The sequence below is a fragment of the Halteromyces radiatus genome, assembly GCF_025201355.1.
Source record: "Halteromyces radiatus strain CBS 162.75 chromosome Unknown BX664scaffold_1, whole genome shotgun sequence".
NCBI lineage: Eukaryota > Fungi > Mucoromycota > Mucoromycetes > Mucorales > Cunninghamellaceae > Halteromyces > Halteromyces radiatus.
In genome coordinates this window covers 2475635-2491911 of record NW_026251687.1, presented here as the reverse complement: position 1 = coordinate 2491911, position 16277 = coordinate 2475635, and the positions used below count along the sequence as shown (strand labels likewise).

The 16277-nt window shown below is 31.9% G+C and overlaps 8 protein-coding genes and 1 non-coding gene across 9 annotated transcripts; 6 read left to right on the top strand and 3 right to left on the bottom strand.

Annotated features, from left to right (window-relative positions):
• Positions 1-334: 334 nt before the first annotated feature.
• On the bottom strand, positions 335-5982 carry BX664DRAFT_321198 (uncharacterized protein). The gene is made up of 29 exons (XM_051543253.1): positions 5888-5982; positions 5654-5781; positions 5538-5559; positions 5211-5461; positions 5020-5122; positions 4827-4949; positions 4418-4772; positions 4220-4330; positions 4056-4146; positions 3831-3935; positions 3565-3663; positions 3454-3491; positions 3346-3366; positions 3228-3269; positions 3093-3148; positions 2902-2994; positions 2571-2832; positions 2432-2478; positions 2150-2328; positions 2015-2044; positions 1782-1934; positions 1519-1715; positions 1354-1433; positions 1170-1285; positions 1069-1100; positions 918-1013; positions 675-801; positions 567-609; positions 335-498 (listed from the first exon to the last, which is right to left on the bottom strand). The coding sequence occupies exons 1-29, from the start codon at positions 5913-5915 to the stop codon at positions 398-400; spliced, it is 3129 nt and encodes a 1042-aa protein (XP_051404992.1). The 5' UTR covers positions 5916-5982; the 3' UTR covers positions 335-397.
• Positions 5983-6205: 223 nt separating this feature from the next.
• BX664DRAFT_321197 (glycine cleavage system H protein) lies at positions 6206-7082 on the bottom strand. Its single transcript, XM_051543252.1, has 4 exons — positions 6933-7082; positions 6718-6861; positions 6514-6645; positions 6206-6453 (listed from the first exon to the last, which is right to left on the bottom strand). Exons 1-4 carry the CDS (start codon positions 7024-7026, stop codon positions 6356-6358), a joined length of 468 nt encoding a protein of 155 aa, XP_051404991.1. The 5' UTR covers positions 7027-7082; the 3' UTR covers positions 6206-6355.
• Positions 7083-7299: 217 nt separating this feature from the next.
• BX664DRAFT_354834 (uncharacterized protein) lies at positions 7300-7826 on the top strand. The gene is made up of 2 exons (XM_051547764.1): positions 7300-7338; positions 7438-7826. The coding sequence occupies exons 1-2, from the start codon at positions 7332-7334 to the stop codon at positions 7677-7679; spliced, it is 249 nt and encodes an 82-aa protein (XP_051404990.1). The 5' UTR covers positions 7300-7331; the 3' UTR covers positions 7680-7826.
• A 1091-nt stretch (positions 7827-8917) lies between these two features.
• On the top strand, positions 8918-9749 carry BX664DRAFT_321192 (cytochrome c). The gene is made up of 3 exons (XM_051543251.1): positions 8918-9222; positions 9358-9549; positions 9733-9749. The coding sequence occupies exons 1-2, from the start codon at positions 8953-8955 to the stop codon at positions 9403-9405; spliced, it is 318 nt and encodes a 105-aa protein (XP_051404989.1). The 5' UTR covers positions 8918-8952; the 3' UTR covers positions 9406-9549; positions 9733-9749.
• Positions 9750-10220: 471 nt separating this feature from the next.
• Positions 10221-10645, top strand: BX664DRAFT_321190 (uncharacterized protein). The gene is made up of 2 exons (XM_051543250.1): positions 10221-10452; positions 10516-10645. The coding sequence occupies exons 1-2, from the start codon at positions 10266-10268 to the stop codon at positions 10551-10553; spliced, it is 225 nt and encodes a 74-aa protein (XP_051404988.1). The 5' UTR covers positions 10221-10265; the 3' UTR covers positions 10554-10645.
• Positions 10646-10813: 168 nt separating this feature from the next.
• BX664DRAFT_381963 (uncharacterized protein) lies at positions 10814-12316 on the top strand. The gene is made up of 4 exons (XM_051549009.1): positions 10814-11571; positions 11632-11811; positions 11917-11997; positions 12071-12316. Exons 1-4 carry the CDS (start codon positions 11031-11033, stop codon positions 12151-12153), a joined length of 885 nt encoding a protein of 294 aa, XP_051404987.1. The 5' UTR covers positions 10814-11030; the 3' UTR covers positions 12154-12316.
• A 492-nt stretch (positions 12317-12808) lies between these two features.
• BX664DRAFT_t15 lies at positions 12809-12882 on the top strand. Its single transcript has one exon. It is a non-coding gene; the product is annotated as a tRNA-Arg (tRNA).
• A 156-nt stretch (positions 12883-13038) lies between these two features.
• On the top strand, positions 13039-14406 carry BX664DRAFT_289503 (RNA polymerase II-associated). Its single transcript, XM_051541840.1, has 3 exons — positions 13039-13302; positions 13419-14176; positions 14293-14406. Exons 1-3 carry the CDS (start codon positions 13056-13058, stop codon positions 14356-14358), a joined length of 1071 nt encoding a protein of 356 aa, XP_051404986.1. The 5' UTR covers positions 13039-13055; the 3' UTR covers positions 14359-14406.
• Positions 14407-14475: 69 nt separating this feature from the next.
• BX664DRAFT_289501 (signal peptide peptidase-domain-containing protein) lies at positions 14476-16062 on the bottom strand. The gene is made up of 3 exons (XM_051541839.1): positions 15541-16062; positions 15121-15483; positions 14476-15047 (listed from the first exon to the last, which is right to left on the bottom strand). The coding sequence occupies exons 1-3, from the start codon at positions 15971-15973 to the stop codon at positions 14572-14574; spliced, it is 1272 nt and encodes a 423-aa protein (XP_051404985.1). The 5' UTR covers positions 15974-16062; the 3' UTR covers positions 14476-14571.
• Between the last annotated feature and the right edge of the window lie 215 nt (positions 16063-16277).

Sequence of the window (16277 nt, the reverse complement as noted above, 5' to 3'; positions counted from 1 at the left end):
TAAGGGGATAATGATGAAGGGAACTCCTTCTATGCTCCTATTTAAAAAAGACCAAAATGTCTTTTTCTGGTAGAATGAGTCTCATAACACAGCCGCTCCAAAAAATCTAACTTTGATGCCATTTGATTGGAGGAAATCCACTTTCTAGGTAGATTTTTTTTTTTTTTTTTTTTAAGATAGATATGGTTGTAAATCGATCCTTGCCTAAAACAGTAAAACAGTATAAATCCGTTTAGCCTCTCTTTTGGTCCCAATGGATTAAAAGAAGTGTCATTTATTTTATCGAACTACTAGAAACATACACAAAAATAATATATTTTTTATATATATATACAAATAAAACAAAAAAAAAAAATTACACTAAACCAAAATCACACTAAACCTAAAAAAAAAAAAACTATCTATCATTCCTAATATTGACCGGTCGATCACTATACAATATAGCTGAGAATTCACCACTGACATCTTGATCATGTGTAGCAAACACAATAATATAACCTAATAAGAGTAATAATCATCAACATGAGTTAGAACTCTTCCCTTTTCTCTAATTTGTCTTTTTTTACCTGTTTCATTTTGACTAAGAATAACATCACCTGTGGTCACACCCTATATATATATATAAAACATTTTTGAGTTATATTATCATACATTAATATTATTATCATTGTTACCTGAATAACATTAGTGTATGGACCAGATGTTGCAATTTCTTGACCAAATAATTCTGTAGGATGACGTTCATATATCGTAACATTGGTAGAAGGAACTGGATCTATCTTGTCTGCTTGAAGTCGGACTCTATATGATACAAAAAAAAAAAAAATGGGTTTAGTATTACAATTTTTGATAAATTCATCTCCGTTTCTGTCCATTCCACAGAAAAAAAAAAAAAAAAAAAACTAAGCATTTTTTACCGTATAGTGGTTAATTCCCTCACTTCAAGTAAATACCGAGGATTCTTCCCATAACTTCCATAACTAGGACATCCCATTGCACTGTACCCAAGTATCCTATTCGCAGTAAAATAATCATTAATAGAACATATAAATAATTTTCTTCCCTTACCATTCTCCATTAATGATTTTTCGAAACATGCCCTACATATATACATAAAAAAAAAGAAGGCTTGGTTTAATAACTTACCTTTTATGTATTTCTTATCTTACCGCTCCTTCAGCAGGAATGGTTTCAATCGTCAAAGGTATATTGCTTGATGCTGTCAATACAAATTCTCCAATAAGATCTGCTTCAAATGTGGATGCTACAACAGTATACACTCCAGCTAAACAAAAAAAAAAAAAATACGGTAAGTTCCAATATGAATGACTTTTTTTTTTTTTTTTTTTTTACGTTTGATCGTCTCCATTTCACAATAGCAAAATCCATGTCGATAAGGTCCAGACTCTACCAAGATATCTCGTACAGATACACTAAAAACAGAATCATTATAGAAGATTCCTCAGTAACCATTGCTAGATAAAAATAAACCAAAATATTTGCTATTTTACACATTACCTTGTAGCGCGTTTTCCACCTTCAACTAAAAGTAAATGAATTGCAAATGTTTTATCTGCATCCAACATTAACAAAAGGCCAGTTTTCGAATCTTCCAGATCAGTTGGTGGTATTGTGATCTTCCATTGAGGGTTGTGCATATAACTAGCATTCGATGCATTGCCACCCGCAGTTTGATCAGTCCATTGTCCTGAGATCTAAAAATAAACATAAATTTGAAATGCTACATTTTAGAAGCACATCATTTTTTTTTTTTTTTTTACCTTTTGTTCAATTGGGTATCTAAATGGGACTTCACAGAGTTTGAAAGGAGCTAAAGAATATGCCCGTAGGGAAAAGAAAAGAGATCGTTTCTTTTCGTGTTGTGATACCACTATAGTATAATTACTTGTACCTGGCGGAGCATTGAACCGGACCTATAAAAAGTAATTCATAATGTTCCAATTTCAATTCACAATAGTCTATCCCTTTTTTTTCTTTTTTTGAGTCACCTTACCAAAATATGTGGACTATTGACATATGTGCCCTAATCAAAAATAAGTAATAATAATAAAGTCAAATGTTGCATATATTGAAAACATACCAAAAAAAAAAAAAAAAAAAAAAAAAAAAAGGTTAAAGGGTTACTTACTTCCTTAAAAGGTTCATCAGGATAGTAAATTCGTTCACCATTGGTATCATTGTAAACATGTAAAGTAATATAATCGGTATTTTCCTCTGTTACCATGATATGTTTAGAAAGTAAGAGTCGTACTGCGGCTGGTTTTTGATCTGGTACTGTCACAGTTAAACTGAATTGAGGATTGTAGCCTTGGATGATAAGAGTAAATAAAAAAAGTAATAAAAATAATAAGAGTAATATAAGCGATCGTAACCAACCTGGAATAACACACACACACTAATCCTTTCTTACCCAAATTGTACACATCTTTTTTCGGTCCAAAGTTTTCCAACCAGACACTAGTGGAAATGAGTTATATTATCGTTAGTAACAGATATGACAAATAATTAAAATTAATGCAACGATCATATTGTAGTATTGTGTCACTTACGAATGAAGCACCCATCGATAAGTAAAAAGTTCAGGATTCCAATTCAAATGAATAGATGTAAAATAATCACAAACAGATTCCAAATCAATCCAAAAAATACCATCATCAATTTGTTCAGCAACAGATGGATCAAAATTTAATGCTTCCATTAATTCGGGTGTCCATTGTGTTGTATCTAGATGACTGTAAGGCCCACACCATCGTTTGTGACTCCAAGGGTTTTTCACTTGCAAGAATCGAACACCCATAACAGATTTGATATCTAATAATAAGTTTAGATAAGGATATTCGCTTTTAACATTTTTTTTTCATTATCATTTTTCTCTTTTACCTATAACGGCATAAGCATGTGTTGGTACTAATCCAGTCTTGGTAGCCTCTTCTTCGGTCATTTCGCCAGTTGCAATGGTCACAAGCACATCACCTATATATCAATAAAATATCAATGATAAAAAAAAATACGAATCATTAGATAAATAACGACGAAGAAGACGATATCACTAGTGATTATTGGATGCTTACCATATTTGGCTCCATCTAGTATACGATTCCATACTTTATCAGGATTGAATTGTTTGCTAAATAGAATTATCAAAGAAAATGAATATCAATGATGATGACGATGATGATAAATGATGAAATATAAATAAAACTTACTCATTAATAAATATATGTTCCGGAATCCATCCAGTCAAGCAACTACAAAAAAAAGGAACGATTAAAAAATAAGAAACAACCTATAAATGTATGAATAACATCAGTGTATGATGCTTACTAAAGATCAATGCCTGAATTTCTATTTAGATAAAAAGTCATAAAAACAAACCAATTCATTAAAAAAAAAAGATCAAAGGGAATTCAAGTTATAATTAATGCTACTTACGAACCAGGGAAATCGTAGCCACCCATTAGTTTCATATACTATATAATATATATAATGAGATAAGGATGATCTCTATCGTATTGTTAAATATTTTTTTATATGTCAACCTACAGCCTTTTCGATGATACTGGACCAAATTTCTTCCTTGTTGGTGGAAAAGGTACACATCAGAGTATTTTCGCGGGATATCGGTAAAAGGTCATCCACAACTATATATATAAAGTAAAATTAATTGAGTATGATAGTTTTCTACTGATAGAATTCTGTCAACAAATTATTTTAGCCCTTTACCAATCTATAATAATGATCAAATAAGATAAAGGAATATATACATTAGAATAATTCAAAAATACATTTTCAAAAAAAAAAAAGATTACCTTTCGAGCAATGCCGTTATATACAAGCTTAATAACATACTTCCCGCTAGGGTTGTAGCAGGGGATGCCTTGTTTGTTTTGAGGGTATATACAGGAGGTAATTAACTATACAAAAAGGATGAAAGTAATATAATAATATAATATTTAAATCATAAAGGTTTGACAAAGGGATAATCTAAGAATTTCTTTTTTTTATACAATCAAGTATTCATGCATCATCATTACCTGTTTTCCAAACTTTCTTTCGTAAGCAGCAGCGACACAAAGCGAGGCGACAAAGGAACAGTCAGTCACTACATCTTGGATGATGCTTGTACTATAGAAAGAATCTCAAATAAGTACATTATATAAACAATGGAATTGATTTCGTATTTATTTATTTTTTTTACCTTGAAATCAATCGAATTAGTTCAGGATGTTTCATGAAATCAGAAGGTCGTTTCCAAGCACCAAAACTTGATAATTGTTTTTCCGATAGCTTGAGTGGTCCATCCGAATCCCTAATAAATTCAAAAAAAAAAAAAAAAGAGAATAAGAATGAACGTGTATATTCTACTTTGAACTTAATGTTTGGTTGGGATACATACAAAAACTTATCGGGATAAGAGAAACATTCTTTCAAATCAGATTCATCCATCCATGGTAAAAATACTCTATTGTTGACATTGGAAGTGGTTTTCAATACTTCAATTTCGGCCGCTGACAATCTTTGTGTTGCAATATCATCTGTTGGATTTGAAGGTGATAATGAAGGAAAAGGTTGACTTGAATGTGATTTGATTGATGACGCAGCAGTAGATGATGTACGTCGATGAATGCTATTATTTCCGCCATTTGGATGACTAGTATCATTGCCATTCATTAATACCGGAATATTGCCTTGACTAGAAGAACAGGAAGGAGATCTTGATCGTGCTGAAGACGGTTTGTCATTTTGAATAGCTAACAACAGAATCAATGATGAGTAAGAAGATATGATCGATTGGAAATACTTACATAGTAGAGAGGTCGAATGATGAAGTTTGTTTTGTTGTAATGTTTTTAGATTTTCGGCCTTCTCCATTGCTTCTAAAAAACGTTCCCTCATTTTTGTCCTAGACCCATTTTCCACGTCTAATGCTATTCCATATAAAAGTCAAATCATTGTTAGTTTCCTTTTTGATCAAGTCATACCAATTGCTTCTTTTACCTTTGAATGCTTTCAGGTACCATTCTGCAGCATCCGAATAATACATAAGAGCATTATCCAAGTATTCCTTGTATTCATTCAGTTCGCCTTGTCCCATTGAGAACTATCATTATATTTGAAGGAAAAAAAAAAGATCAGTAAAAGAATCATGAAATCTCGTTTTGACCCACACACAAAAAAAAAAAAATTACCTGTGCTTTTTCCACTGCAATATCTATATCTGATCGTTCAAAATCTTCCTCTTCTTCAGAGTGTTCTTCAGCAGTAGCGTCTTGTTCATTTCCAAAAGGTGAATGGATTGTAAAATGAAAAGCATCAGGATGGCTGCTAGTAGTGGTTGCTCTAGTATATCGGTCCAATTGTTTTATTCGAAGAAGGTATTCATTAGATTTCTGTAGAATTTGTTCTCTATTGACATGACCATTCATTCCCGCACAATCAGCTATAAGATATTTGTTCAAAATAAAGAAATAAAAAAATGTTGAGATTTGTTGTATAATATATTGCATATTACTTACAAGTCAACACAGTTTCAAATATCTAGAAAGAAGTTTTAAAAAGAAAATAACAACTGATTAATAAAGGAAAGAAAGAAAAAAAAAAAGCTTGTTTGTATAAAAACTTTATACTTTACTTGAATAACGCGATGGTAAGCATGAGTGGCATCCTTGTATTGACCTAGAGTATCTAAATGAACAGCATCACGAGCAGCAGCAAGAGCAGGTATCAATAATAATTCAGAGCAACTGTCAGGCACCAGACCTTCACAAGCAAAAGAATAGAACAATAAAGAAAAAAGGAAGATGAAGTTTAAAAAGAAGAAATAGAAAGAGTTTATAAAATAAAAAGATGGATTTTTACTACTTACAGACAGTGGAAGGATGCGTCTTTCCCATGAACGCATAAAGATGTGAGAAGAAAAGGAATTGAAAGAAAAAGAAGTAAGGGAAGGGAAAAGAGAAAAAAAAAAAAAAGACGCAAACCCGGGACTACAACAGATCTTTTCAATTTTGTAATGCCGCCTAACGGATATATATATGATCTGGAACTTGTTTTAAAAGTGATATATTTACCCAAAAAGAAGACAAATCAGATCCTCTTGAGATCGCTGCTCGCTATCTATATGTAGTTGATCTTGCTACGGTCATCTCGTTGGCATCTAAATGGATCAATTCACTATCTATTATTTTCATTTCTTTTTGATAAAAATAAATTGTACTTTTTATTATTGTATTGATTGAATTCTAGGACTATTTACCATCAAATAGAAAAAGGATATATATAAATATATAAAATGTAAAAAGGAAATAATCTATTTCTAGTGAGATAATCTACTCTAATGTTCTTCAGCATCACAATGAGCAGCATAAGCAGTTGCATCCATCAAAGTATCCAATTCTTCAGGATTGGAAATCTTGATCTTGGCCATCCAACCTGTAAAAAAAAAAAAAAAGATCAGTACATATCTCCCTTTATATTTTACCTGTATTTTACCTTCTTCTTCAGGGCTAGCATTGATCAAAGTGGGATCATCACCCAAAGCTCCATTGACATCAATGACTTCACCAGATACAGGAGAACAGACATCACTAGCAGCCTTGACGGATTCAACAGCACCAATAGCATCTATAATATAATATATCAGATCAAAATATTAATTTTATCTAATTTCATTTTGTTTTTTTTTGTTTTTTTTACCATTCTTCTCGACATTGTCACCAACAGCAGGAGTTTCTACAAATACAACGTCACCCAAGGCACTTTGCGCGTGGTCAGTAATACCAATGGTACCAACACCATTTTCAACAGAGATCCATTCATGTTCAGCGGTATATTTCTTGGCTAAAGATAAAAAAAAAGGGGGGCATATTCAATATATATATATATATTAAGTATGAAAAAGGATGACTTACTGGCATAAGCGCGAATAGCAGCCAAAGAAGCGCTATTACGAATCACAGGAGTATAAGGACGGAATACACTTGCAGACAAAAGACGAAGAGCCATTATAATACAAAAAAGAGTGGGGTTATTTAAAAGAAAAGAAAAGAAAGAAAGAAAATAAAGAAAACCCCCAGCTTCAAAATAATAAAGATAGGTTTTTTTTTTGTCTCCACCGAGTTGTTAAGGCATTACCATAAAAAAAAATTGGCTTAACCAATCAGATGAGGCGGCATTGAAAACCATCTAAACATCTTCTCATCTCCGTGGTTTGAAATTAAAAAAAAGAAAAATGTCGTCGCATGCATTTTCCTACTTCTTTTTTTTTCTTTTTATTTTCACACACTTCCTTATCTTTTACAATTCATAACATGAGTGGTAAGTTTTCTTTTTATTTAAAAAAATCTAACATATTGCCAATATTCAATATTAAACTTGCTTCTTTTTTTTCTACTCGTCTACATTCTTCTACTCCAGTTTCCAACTACATTGTTACTTTCAAGGCAGATACTCCTCAGCAAGTCATTGATGAACATATCAAGCAAGCTGAAGCTGCTGGTGCCACTATCAAACATAGATATCAATCTGCTATTCGTGGTTACTCTGTTTCTGTACCTGATGATGCTGTTACTGCACTTGACAATACCCACCCCCAGTTGGACTTTATTGAACCCGATGGTGAAGTTACCACTCAAGGACAAACATATTTGAAGTCTTAAGATTTTCAATCTAGTTAGTGATTACTGTGGTTACCTCTTTTTTTTTTTTTATCTATCGTTTTATAATGGTTGTTTGTTTATATTATGTATTTGTTAGCGTTTGATGAATCTTGTGACAATAAATCATACAATCTTTTTTTTCTTTTACCCTTTATCTTTCTTTTTGGATTTCACTTTAGTGCCTTTTTTTTTTTTACAATCTATTAGATGGAAACAAGGGATGGATGGAACGGTTATTTAGTACATGATGGCAGAAACCTAAATTATTGAACACCAATGTTCTTAGGGATGAAACACGAAAATAATACGCAAGCATAGTAACCAAATTGAATTGTATCGGAGCTTGCATTCGATGTAACTCCCATAATAGAGCTTGTCTTTGCAAGAAGCATGAATACATTGATGACATGAAGAAGCTACTATTTCATATTAAAAAAAAAAGAAGAAGAAAACTCAATGGAAGTATCATATTCAGCCTTTGATCTTATTTTTGCTTCTTCTTTACCGAACATCATCGCTTTGTTCAATCATTCAATCATCCTATCATTCTATCATCCTGTCGTCTATCATTCCATCATCCCATCATCCATTCTATTGTCTACTGACACATCTTGAAAATTGCCACAGAGATCATCGCAAAAAAAACTATCACTATTCGAACCTCACTATTTTAATTACAGTATAGCGATCATATTTATTGATCATCATTGGTATAGTACAGAATTAAATGCAGGATCATCATCATACAAATCATAAGACAATAAAAAGTCACCGTCTTCACTAAAAAAAAAAAAAAAAAAAAAGAATCTTCCAGGGACATGTATAAATACAAGATGAAATGAAATCATGCACGATGTACCTGAACTGTCAATAAATCAAAATCACTTTTTTTTTTTCAATCAAACCTACAATTCTCGTCGTTGAAAACGTTTATCCTAAAATCGGTAATTAAATCAATATTATGTACAAAAAGATTACAATTGAAGAAGACTCGATATGTTCGATCTTTATTTGATTTCTCTCATTGGTACAATTTCAACATAAAAAAAAAAAAAAGATAGAGAAAAGGAAATGTCCGTGCCACATACCCCCCTGGCTTCGATGCCAGGGTTGACGGAGGTCCAATGATTTTTGAATAATGGTTGGAGGCTTTTTGGGCGGATATAAAAAATTTTTTTGATTGCTTCCCCTTTTTTTTTCTCCTTTTTCTTTTTCTTTTTTTTTTTTATATCTTTCACCCCCCACTCTTTTTTTTTAATTATATATATCAATAATGGTTGACGGTAACGCTACTGCTGGTGCTAAGCTCTTCAAGACTCGTTGTGCTCAATGTCACACCGTTGAACAAGGTGGTCCCCATAAGGTCGGTCCCAACTTGAACGGTATCTTTGGTCGCAAGTCTGGTCAAGCCGCTGGTTTCTCTTACACTGCTGCTAATGTCAACAAGGGTGTTACTTGGGATGATCAAACCTTGTTCGATTACCTTGAAAACCCCAAGAAGTACATTCCTGGTACCAAGATGGCCTTTGCTGGTTTCAAGAAGGTAATTTTTTTTTTGTGATAAGAGGAAATAGAATGTGTATGATGATGAATGATGATCTATGCGTATTTGGATTCTTTTTTCTAAAAAAAGAGATATGAACTGATTCGTTTTCTTTTTCTTTTTTTTTTTCAATAGCCCAAGGACCGTGCTGATGTTGTTGCCTATTTGAAGGAATCTTGTTAGATAGCTTGACTGAATATCCAGATAGATTAGATAATATAAACAAATATTCTTTTTTGTACCATTTTTTTTTTAGAAAAAAAAAACGCACTCTCTTCTCATTATATCATTCTTTAGAATAAAATAAAACGGTAGATTTGTTTTATTGTTGTCATTTATTGCTTTTTTTTTGAATCATCTTTTTGTTTATTATTGGACTATTTGGCCCTGTCTTTTTTTTTTTTACAAGTGTTGGGGGGTATCGAGGGCTGACTAGAAAATATGATCTTATGTTCTTGATGAAACTTAAGCCTGATCATTGGAGCGGAGAAGAAAAGGAGAAGTAACTAGATCAACCAAAAAAAAAAAATGACAGTCTATCATGATCACTCAAATCCAAGATCAGCCACCCTTATACATAATATGAAAGAAAGACAAACTAGGAAAATGAAAAAGGGGTAAGTATATAATGCTTTATTTCATATTAGACTTTCATCTATCCCTGGTGTCCCTGCTGACTATCCCCCCCTGTCATCAAGTAAATTATCTTTCATCAAACCAAATGATCTTCAAAATCGTCATCATCATAAGGAAATTAGTTATTATAGTATGAAATCATCATTATAGGAAAATCATATATAGTATCATTTATCATCATCATAGTCATCGTCATTCATGCATTAATGGAATACAAAGTGTAGTGAGAATACAGAAGTGGTTATTGCTGATATATATATTAAAAAAAAAAAGATATAAAAAAAAAGAAATGCAGTGATGAAACATATTTCAAGTCCGCATACTATTATTATTTTTTCTTTTCTTTTTTTTTCTTTCTTTTTTTTTTTTTTTTCTTTCATTCTTATTTCTTATTTTGTAATTTATTCATGGCAAAACAGGATATAATAACTGATGACGTGACAAAGACAGAATATAAAGACTGTTTACCGTGCAAGTTAACTGGAGCAGCAGCGTTTAGTGGATTAGGTGGATATGCATTACATGAAGCTTGGAAACTGAATAAAAAACCTGGTAAATTGAATACAGCAGTTGGAGTTGGTGTTATTGGTGTAGGTAAGTCATATTATTATTTATTTATTTATTTATTCTTTGTTCTTATTTTTATTTTTTTATTAGTATTTATATCAGCAGGACTTTATAGATTAGCAATATGAATATATAGTTTAAAATAATAAAATAGTTACGTTTTATTACATGTGGGTTGATTCGATATCCGCAATAAACTATAAAAACTCTTTTTTTTTTTTTCTTCGATGACTTTCTCCTTTTTTCCTTTTTGCCTCCCCACTTTCTTTCACCTCCCTTCTTTTCTTTCTTTCTTTTCCTTTTCTTTTTTTTTTTTTTTAACAACTTCATATCATCTATTTATATTTTATCTCATTACAACTTTCATTCCTTTTTATTATTATTTATTATTATTATTATTATTATTATTATTCAAAAAAAGAAAATAATAATTTTATATACCAGCTTAGAAAAAAAAAATACACACACACACACACACACACACGCTTTTCATCTTATAAAAAAAAAAAATAAACCTCCCCATTCCTTTTTTTTTTTCTCTCCATCTTTCTATACCCTTTTTATCAGTCCTTTCATTTCACCTTCCTATTCTTTATATATATATAATGGATTCCAATGAAAAGAAAATGAAACGAAGTAGTATGTTGGCTTATGTACCTGTACATCGACGAACCGATAGTCCGGATCAAAGAACAACTCAACAATATCAAGAAAATAATAAACGCAACTCTTATGGACAAGATTTTAATAGTATTCGATATAATACTGATAAACGACTTTCTTTACAACAACAACAACAACAACAACGTGGATGGCGTAAACATAATAATGGTAGTAGTGGTGGATCAGTTGAAGATGAAGATAATTCAGAAGATAATAGTTTTCCAACAACTCCTGCTATTCATCGTTATTCTAACAATAACTATCACAGTAACCACAATTCGATGTCTTCTTATGATCCCAAAATGGAAAAGTTAGGTGCCATGCTAGAATCCTTGTCTCATGATGATCATCGACATAGTTCTGGTCCTGAAGAGTGGGATGAATTGTTACGCCAATATGATCGATCGGATGAAGAGGCAGCTATTTTAGCAAGAAAGAATAAAAGGGCTAGTCGAATCATGGATCCTTTTAGTGAACCTCCAGGTAAACAAATCCTATTTTTAATTTATTCATATTTAATTTATTATTTTTATTTTAATATAGCACAAGTTCCCGTGGTGGATGAACCTACTGTTGTATTGGATTGTCGTGATTTCCCAAAATCATTCAAAACCCATCATTTACATGATATCTTTAGGGAGTATGAAAATGTTCGTGGTGGTTACAGAATCAAATGGATGGATGATACCCGAGCCTTGATTATCTTTGAACATCCTGCTACTGGTAAGAAAAAAAAAAAAAAAAAAAAAAAAAGAGAGATCTAGACATATATTATTCACACCTATCTTTTTTTTTTTTTTTTTTTTTATTCTTTTTGAATTTTCTTAGCCAAAAAAGCCTATATCGACAACGTTGCTCATGCTTATGCTAAAATCCGCCCATATGAAGGGCCAACTGATTTCTTGTCCAGTAAGTGGTTAATACAATATTATTTCTTACAATTTTTATTTATTTTTTTTTATCTTTTTATTTAATATGATAGATCCAAGCACTCAAACACCTCGACGATCCATGAATTACGATACGAAACGACACAGTGGAATTGTACCCAAACCTTTGAAATGAAAGTATATGGATAACAAAAATAGTGTAGATTAGTGATTAGTTTTGGTCGTGATGACAATGATGAAAAACAATTCTTTTTTTTTTTTTTGGACACTCTCTTATATATATACACTTTGTTGAAAATAAATCTATATATTTACTGTTACTGGATAATGGATGATGGATGAATTTCTTTCTTCCTTTTTTTTTTTTTTTTTTTAGAAAAACAATTCTTTTTTTTTTTTTTGGACACTCTCTTATATCTATATATACACTTTGTTGAAAAAAATCTATATATTTACTGTTACTGGATAATGGATGATGGATGAATTTCTTTCTTTCTTTCTTTCTTTTTTTTTTTTTCTAAAAAAAAAAAAAAAAAAAAAAAAAAAAAGAGTGAATGGCTTTGCACGTACCATATTTTTTTTTTTTTTTTTTACATCTATTTGCTTATTCGTATGTATATTGATATATTTTTTTTTTTTTGTTCTTTACAAGAAAGGGTGATGTATGAATAAATGATGATTGAATAAAAGTGAATGACAAATAAATGACCTTGATAGCCAAGAGCATTATTATTGGTTGTTTATTGCCGACCGGCTATTTCTAGCCAATCAGAGTTGCGTATTTTCGGATTAGATTTATATAGGTCATATAAAATTTTTGTCGAAAATTAGCCATCATAGCGTAATGGATTAACGCACCGGACTCCTAATCCGGAGATTGCGGGTTCGAATCCCGTTGATGGTACTGTTAATCATCTATGAGGAAACTCAAGAGCATTTTGTTAAATTTTGAAAGCGGAGTGGAAAAAATCATTTTCAAGAAGAATTGGTCATGTTTAAAAAAAAAATATTGGCGGTCACCTCTTTCTTTTCTTTTTTTTTTTTTTTTTTTTTTTAATATTACAACGTTAGTTTACAATGACCTCTAAATCGTCAAGTAGAGGTGACTATATATGTCGAGTACGATACAGAAACCAGCTACCATCGATACCTTTTCCACCAAAACTACTTACTAGTCAACCTCTTGTTGCACGGAATGCTCAATATACAACTAACAGCTTGATTGAACAAACCCCCCATCTTTTGAATTTGGATTCTTCTTCTGGTATTCCTTTTGACAAGTTATTAGTGGATTATTTGGATATGATGGAAACGAACCCAGATGGTAAAGCAATCAGAAAGAGAGAGAACTTGGTCATCTTACTCACCTTTTTTTTTTTTTTTTAAAAAAAAAAAAAAAAAAAAAAAAAAAAAAAAAAAAAAAAAAAAAAAACTTTTTAGTTGTAAGAATGAATGCCAATGTTTCAGATGTTGATAAATTATTAATGACACCACCACGAGATGAAAAGGAACTTAATAAACAAGGACGAAAACCCAATGTGACCTGGTTACGACGCTCAGAATACATTGCGTCTACGGAACGAAAACAAAAACAAGCCAATGTACCAGAAATTCGCTCCAAGCTTAGTCAACAGGATATGGAAGCTCATACTTATCGAACACATCAAAGTCAAATGGAGGGAGTGGATGCGACATTTATTCGACATGATTTAACTACACTGCGCCATCCAAGGACGAAGAAACGAGCCAAGAAATTAACACCTATATTACCGGATATGACTTGTTGGGAGAATGTGTACACGATTGGACAGTTTCCTTCGGATCCTGCTGACAATCATCGACTGAATAAACGTCAACGCCTGGATGCATCATCAAAACAACCTAGTGAATTGGATGCTGCCGACCGTGGTATCTTGCGCCCTATTTCGAATCCACATGATCCAAATGACAGTTATTTGATTTGGTTCTTGCCTGATGAAGACAGCTCCAACGTATTGAAACAACAAAAGACTGACCCTCAACAAGTGCTAGACAAACCTCTCAACTTTGAAGCTGTTCGAGACTACACATATCGAAATGACAATGCACCTGGACATCAAAATCTATTATTGGTTTTACAACATGATGAACAGCAGCAACCTGTTATGTTATACAGTCTTGTGAAGAGCAAATTGGTGGCTCAGAAGAAACGTGCTTTGGTAAGTTTTTTTTTTTTTTTTTTTTTTTTTTTTTTTTTTTTTTGGATGTGGAGTAAAACAAATATTCATCCTTTCTTTTTTTTTTTTTTTTTCCTTCTCTCTTTATCATCATTTAGGCTCCACAATATAGATATATGAATGACTATGAAAAACCCAACGTACTTAGTGTGACATACCAATAGTCTTTATTTTTTTTTTTTTTTTGGTAGAAATACAAAGATTCATGAATGATGACAATAAAATATATTATTATTATTATTATTATTTTGAAAGATACAAAGATAGATAACTGAAATTGATTATATTTGATGTGTACAGATTGATATTTTTATTTTTTATTTTTATTTTTGAATGGTTTTTAAAAAAAAAAAAAATAATAACAGTAGGGAACTAAACTAGGAAGATTTAGTCTTGTTCTTGGTCTTCTTGGTCTTCTTGGTCTTTGTACTGGGAGATTGAGAGGGAGATAAGGATTCAGCGTTCAAATTGACGAATTCTTCTTCATCGTTTTCAGTTGTTTCCTTTGTCACTTTTTCATCCTGATCCTTGGTAGATTTCTTGGATTTCTTCTTGGTTTTTTCATCCGTCTTTTCTTCTTCGGTGGTGTATTGGAACACTTGAGAAAGTTCACCACGAATGGCAGCAGTGATCAATACAGAGAGAATGCAAGCAGGAGACAAGTATAACAAGGCAGGTTGGGCAGCATGGAAGATATGCATGACAGCCATGGTCGTCACCAATCCTAAAAAGTAAGCAATCAAACAAGATGTGAAATAAGGCTTGCTAAATTGAGTAGATCGGAAATCACCAGATGGATTCTTCTTCCAAGCCATATGTCGATCATATCTTAAACATAATGCAACGAAAATACCTACCAAAAAAAAAAAAAAAAAATCATGAATTTTCTCTATCTACTTTTTTTTTTTCTATCTTATATATATTACCAGGAATGACAATATCACCAAGACCAAGCATAGCAAAGGTTGTTTTTGTATCCGAGTTCAAAACATAATCAATGATATCACGAGGCCAGATCACCTTGATAGGAGCATCAAAACTCTTTGCAACACTAACCATCACTTCAGTACCAAACACCCAAAAGATATCATACAAGAAAAGACCACTGAGAAGGATCATACCAGTCTTGAAAGAATCCAACGACAATAATTGAATAGCATTGATGGAAAAGGCAAGACCAAAAGCATTAGAAGCAATCCAGTTCTTTGTCAATGAATAATAAACCGTCAATACCACAGAAGCCAAAAGTAAGAAAAGATGAACAATTGTCAATTTTAATCTAAAAACATCTAGAAATCCATCAATGAATATCATAACTCTCCCTTTTTTTTTTTTTTTTTTTTTACCTTTTCCTTTTGTACTAAATGTAAGTCTATAGGGTTGAATATGTTGAAGAAGAGATGTAGGAACTAATTTTTGTGCAAATAATAATCCAGTTTTTGCCATAGCCAAGGTACCCATCAATCCAAAATAAGCTGTGATCGCCAAATTGATATATTCCTTGTCCACATAACGGAAGATCAAGTAAAGAGAGAAGAGAGTGATAGATCCCATGATTGGAAACATCCAAGCATCGTTAGCACTAAGCGTTTCAGAGATACTTTCTTCATCATCAGAGTCTTCCAAAGGAGAGGTTGATTTCTTTTTGGGAGCATTCGCTGGTCGTTTCATACCTGATAGAGACGCGAAAGAACCAATATAAATAGGTACTACAGCCATTGTCAACAAGGCACCATAGGCTATCTTGAGTCCAAGTTCTTGTGTATCACTAGAACTCATTTTTTGCAGATTAAATAAAAAAAGAAAAAGAAAGAAAGTAAAAAAGAAAAGAAAGTAGAAAAGAAAAGAAAGTAGAAAAGAAAAGAAAGGAGGCTCAGGTTGATTTTTTTTTTCCTTTTTTTTTAAAAAAAATTAAGTGTGCAACGCAGCGCTCAGCTATTGGCTTAAAGCTGCTGCCTATTTTTTTTTTTTTTTTTTTATTTTTCTTAGCAAAAAGGTTGAGTTCTTGATGATCCGCCATTTTCATAACAGGAGTGCATTTGATCACTGTTTATGGTATTGCTTCGATTTTAAGGAGAAACAT

Coding starts and splice junctions, on each gene's coding strand:
- BX664DRAFT_321198 (XM_051543253.1), bottom strand. CDS start 5,915: ATGGGAAAGACGCATCCTTCCACTGTCT. Junction 5,782..5,887: donor GACGCATCCTTCCACTGTCT/GTAAGTAGTAAA, acceptor TTGCTTGTGAAG/GTCTGGTGCCTGACAGTTGC. Junction 4,331..4,417: donor TCTTATCCCGATAAGTTTTT/GTATGTATCCCA, acceptor TGAATTTATTAG/GGATTCGGATGGACCACTCA.
- BX664DRAFT_321197 (XM_051543252.1), bottom strand. CDS start 7,026: ATGGCTCTTCGTCTTTTGTCTGCAAGTGTATTCCGTCCTTATACTCCT. Junction 6,862..6,932: donor TGCTATTCGCGCTTATGCCA/GTAAGTCATCCT, acceptor TTTTATCTTTAG/CCAAGAAATATACCGCTGAA. Junction 6,646..6,717: donor TGACAATGTCGAGAAGAATG/GTAAAAAAAACA, acceptor ATTATATTATAG/ATGCTATTGGTGCTGTTGAA.
- BX664DRAFT_321192 (XM_051543251.1), top strand. CDS start 8,953: ATGGTTGACGGTAACGCTACTGCTGGTGCTAAGCTCTTCAAGACTCGT. Junction 9,223..9,357: donor CCTTTGCTGGTTTCAAGAAG/GTAATTTTTTTT, acceptor TTTTTTCAATAG/CCCAAGGACCGTGCTGATGT.
- BX664DRAFT_321190 (XM_051543250.1), top strand. CDS start 10,266: ATGGCAAAACAGGATATAATAACTGATGACGTGACAAAGACAGAATAT. Junction 10,453..10,515: donor AGTTGGTGTTATTGGTGTAG/GTAAGTCATATT, acceptor TTTTTTTATTAG/TATTTATATCAGCAGGACTT.
- BX664DRAFT_381963 (XM_051549009.1), top strand. CDS start 11,031: ATGGATTCCAATGAAAAGAAAATGAAACGAAGTAGTATGTTGGCTTAT. Junction 11,572..11,631: donor TCCTTTTAGTGAACCTCCAG/GTAAACAAATCC, acceptor ATTTTAATATAG/CACAAGTTCCCGTGGTGGAT. Junction 11,998..12,070: donor GCCAACTGATTTCTTGTCCA/GTAAGTGGTTAA, acceptor TTAATATGATAG/ATCCAAGCACTCAAACACCT.
- BX664DRAFT_289503 (XM_051541840.1), top strand. CDS start 13,056: ATGACCTCTAAATCGTCAAGTAGAGGTGACTATATATGTCGAGTACGA. Junction 13,303..13,418: donor GATGGAAACGAACCCAGATG/GTAAAGCAATCA, acceptor AAAACTTTTTAG/TTGTAAGAATGAATGCCAAT. Junction 14,177..14,292: donor CTCAGAAGAAACGTGCTTTG/GTAAGTTTTTTT, acceptor ATCATCATTTAG/GCTCCACAATATAGATATAT.
- BX664DRAFT_289501 (XM_051541839.1), bottom strand. CDS start 15,973: ATGAGTTCTAGTGATACACAAGAACTTGGACTCAAGATAGCCTATGGT. Junction 15,484..15,540: donor ATTTAGTACAAAAGGAAAAG/GTAAAAAAAAAA, acceptor ATGGATTTCTAG/ATGTTTTTAGATTAAAATTG. Junction 15,048..15,120: donor TGGTGATATTGTCATTCCTG/GTAATATATATA, acceptor TTTTTTTGGTAG/GTATTTTCGTTGCATTATGT.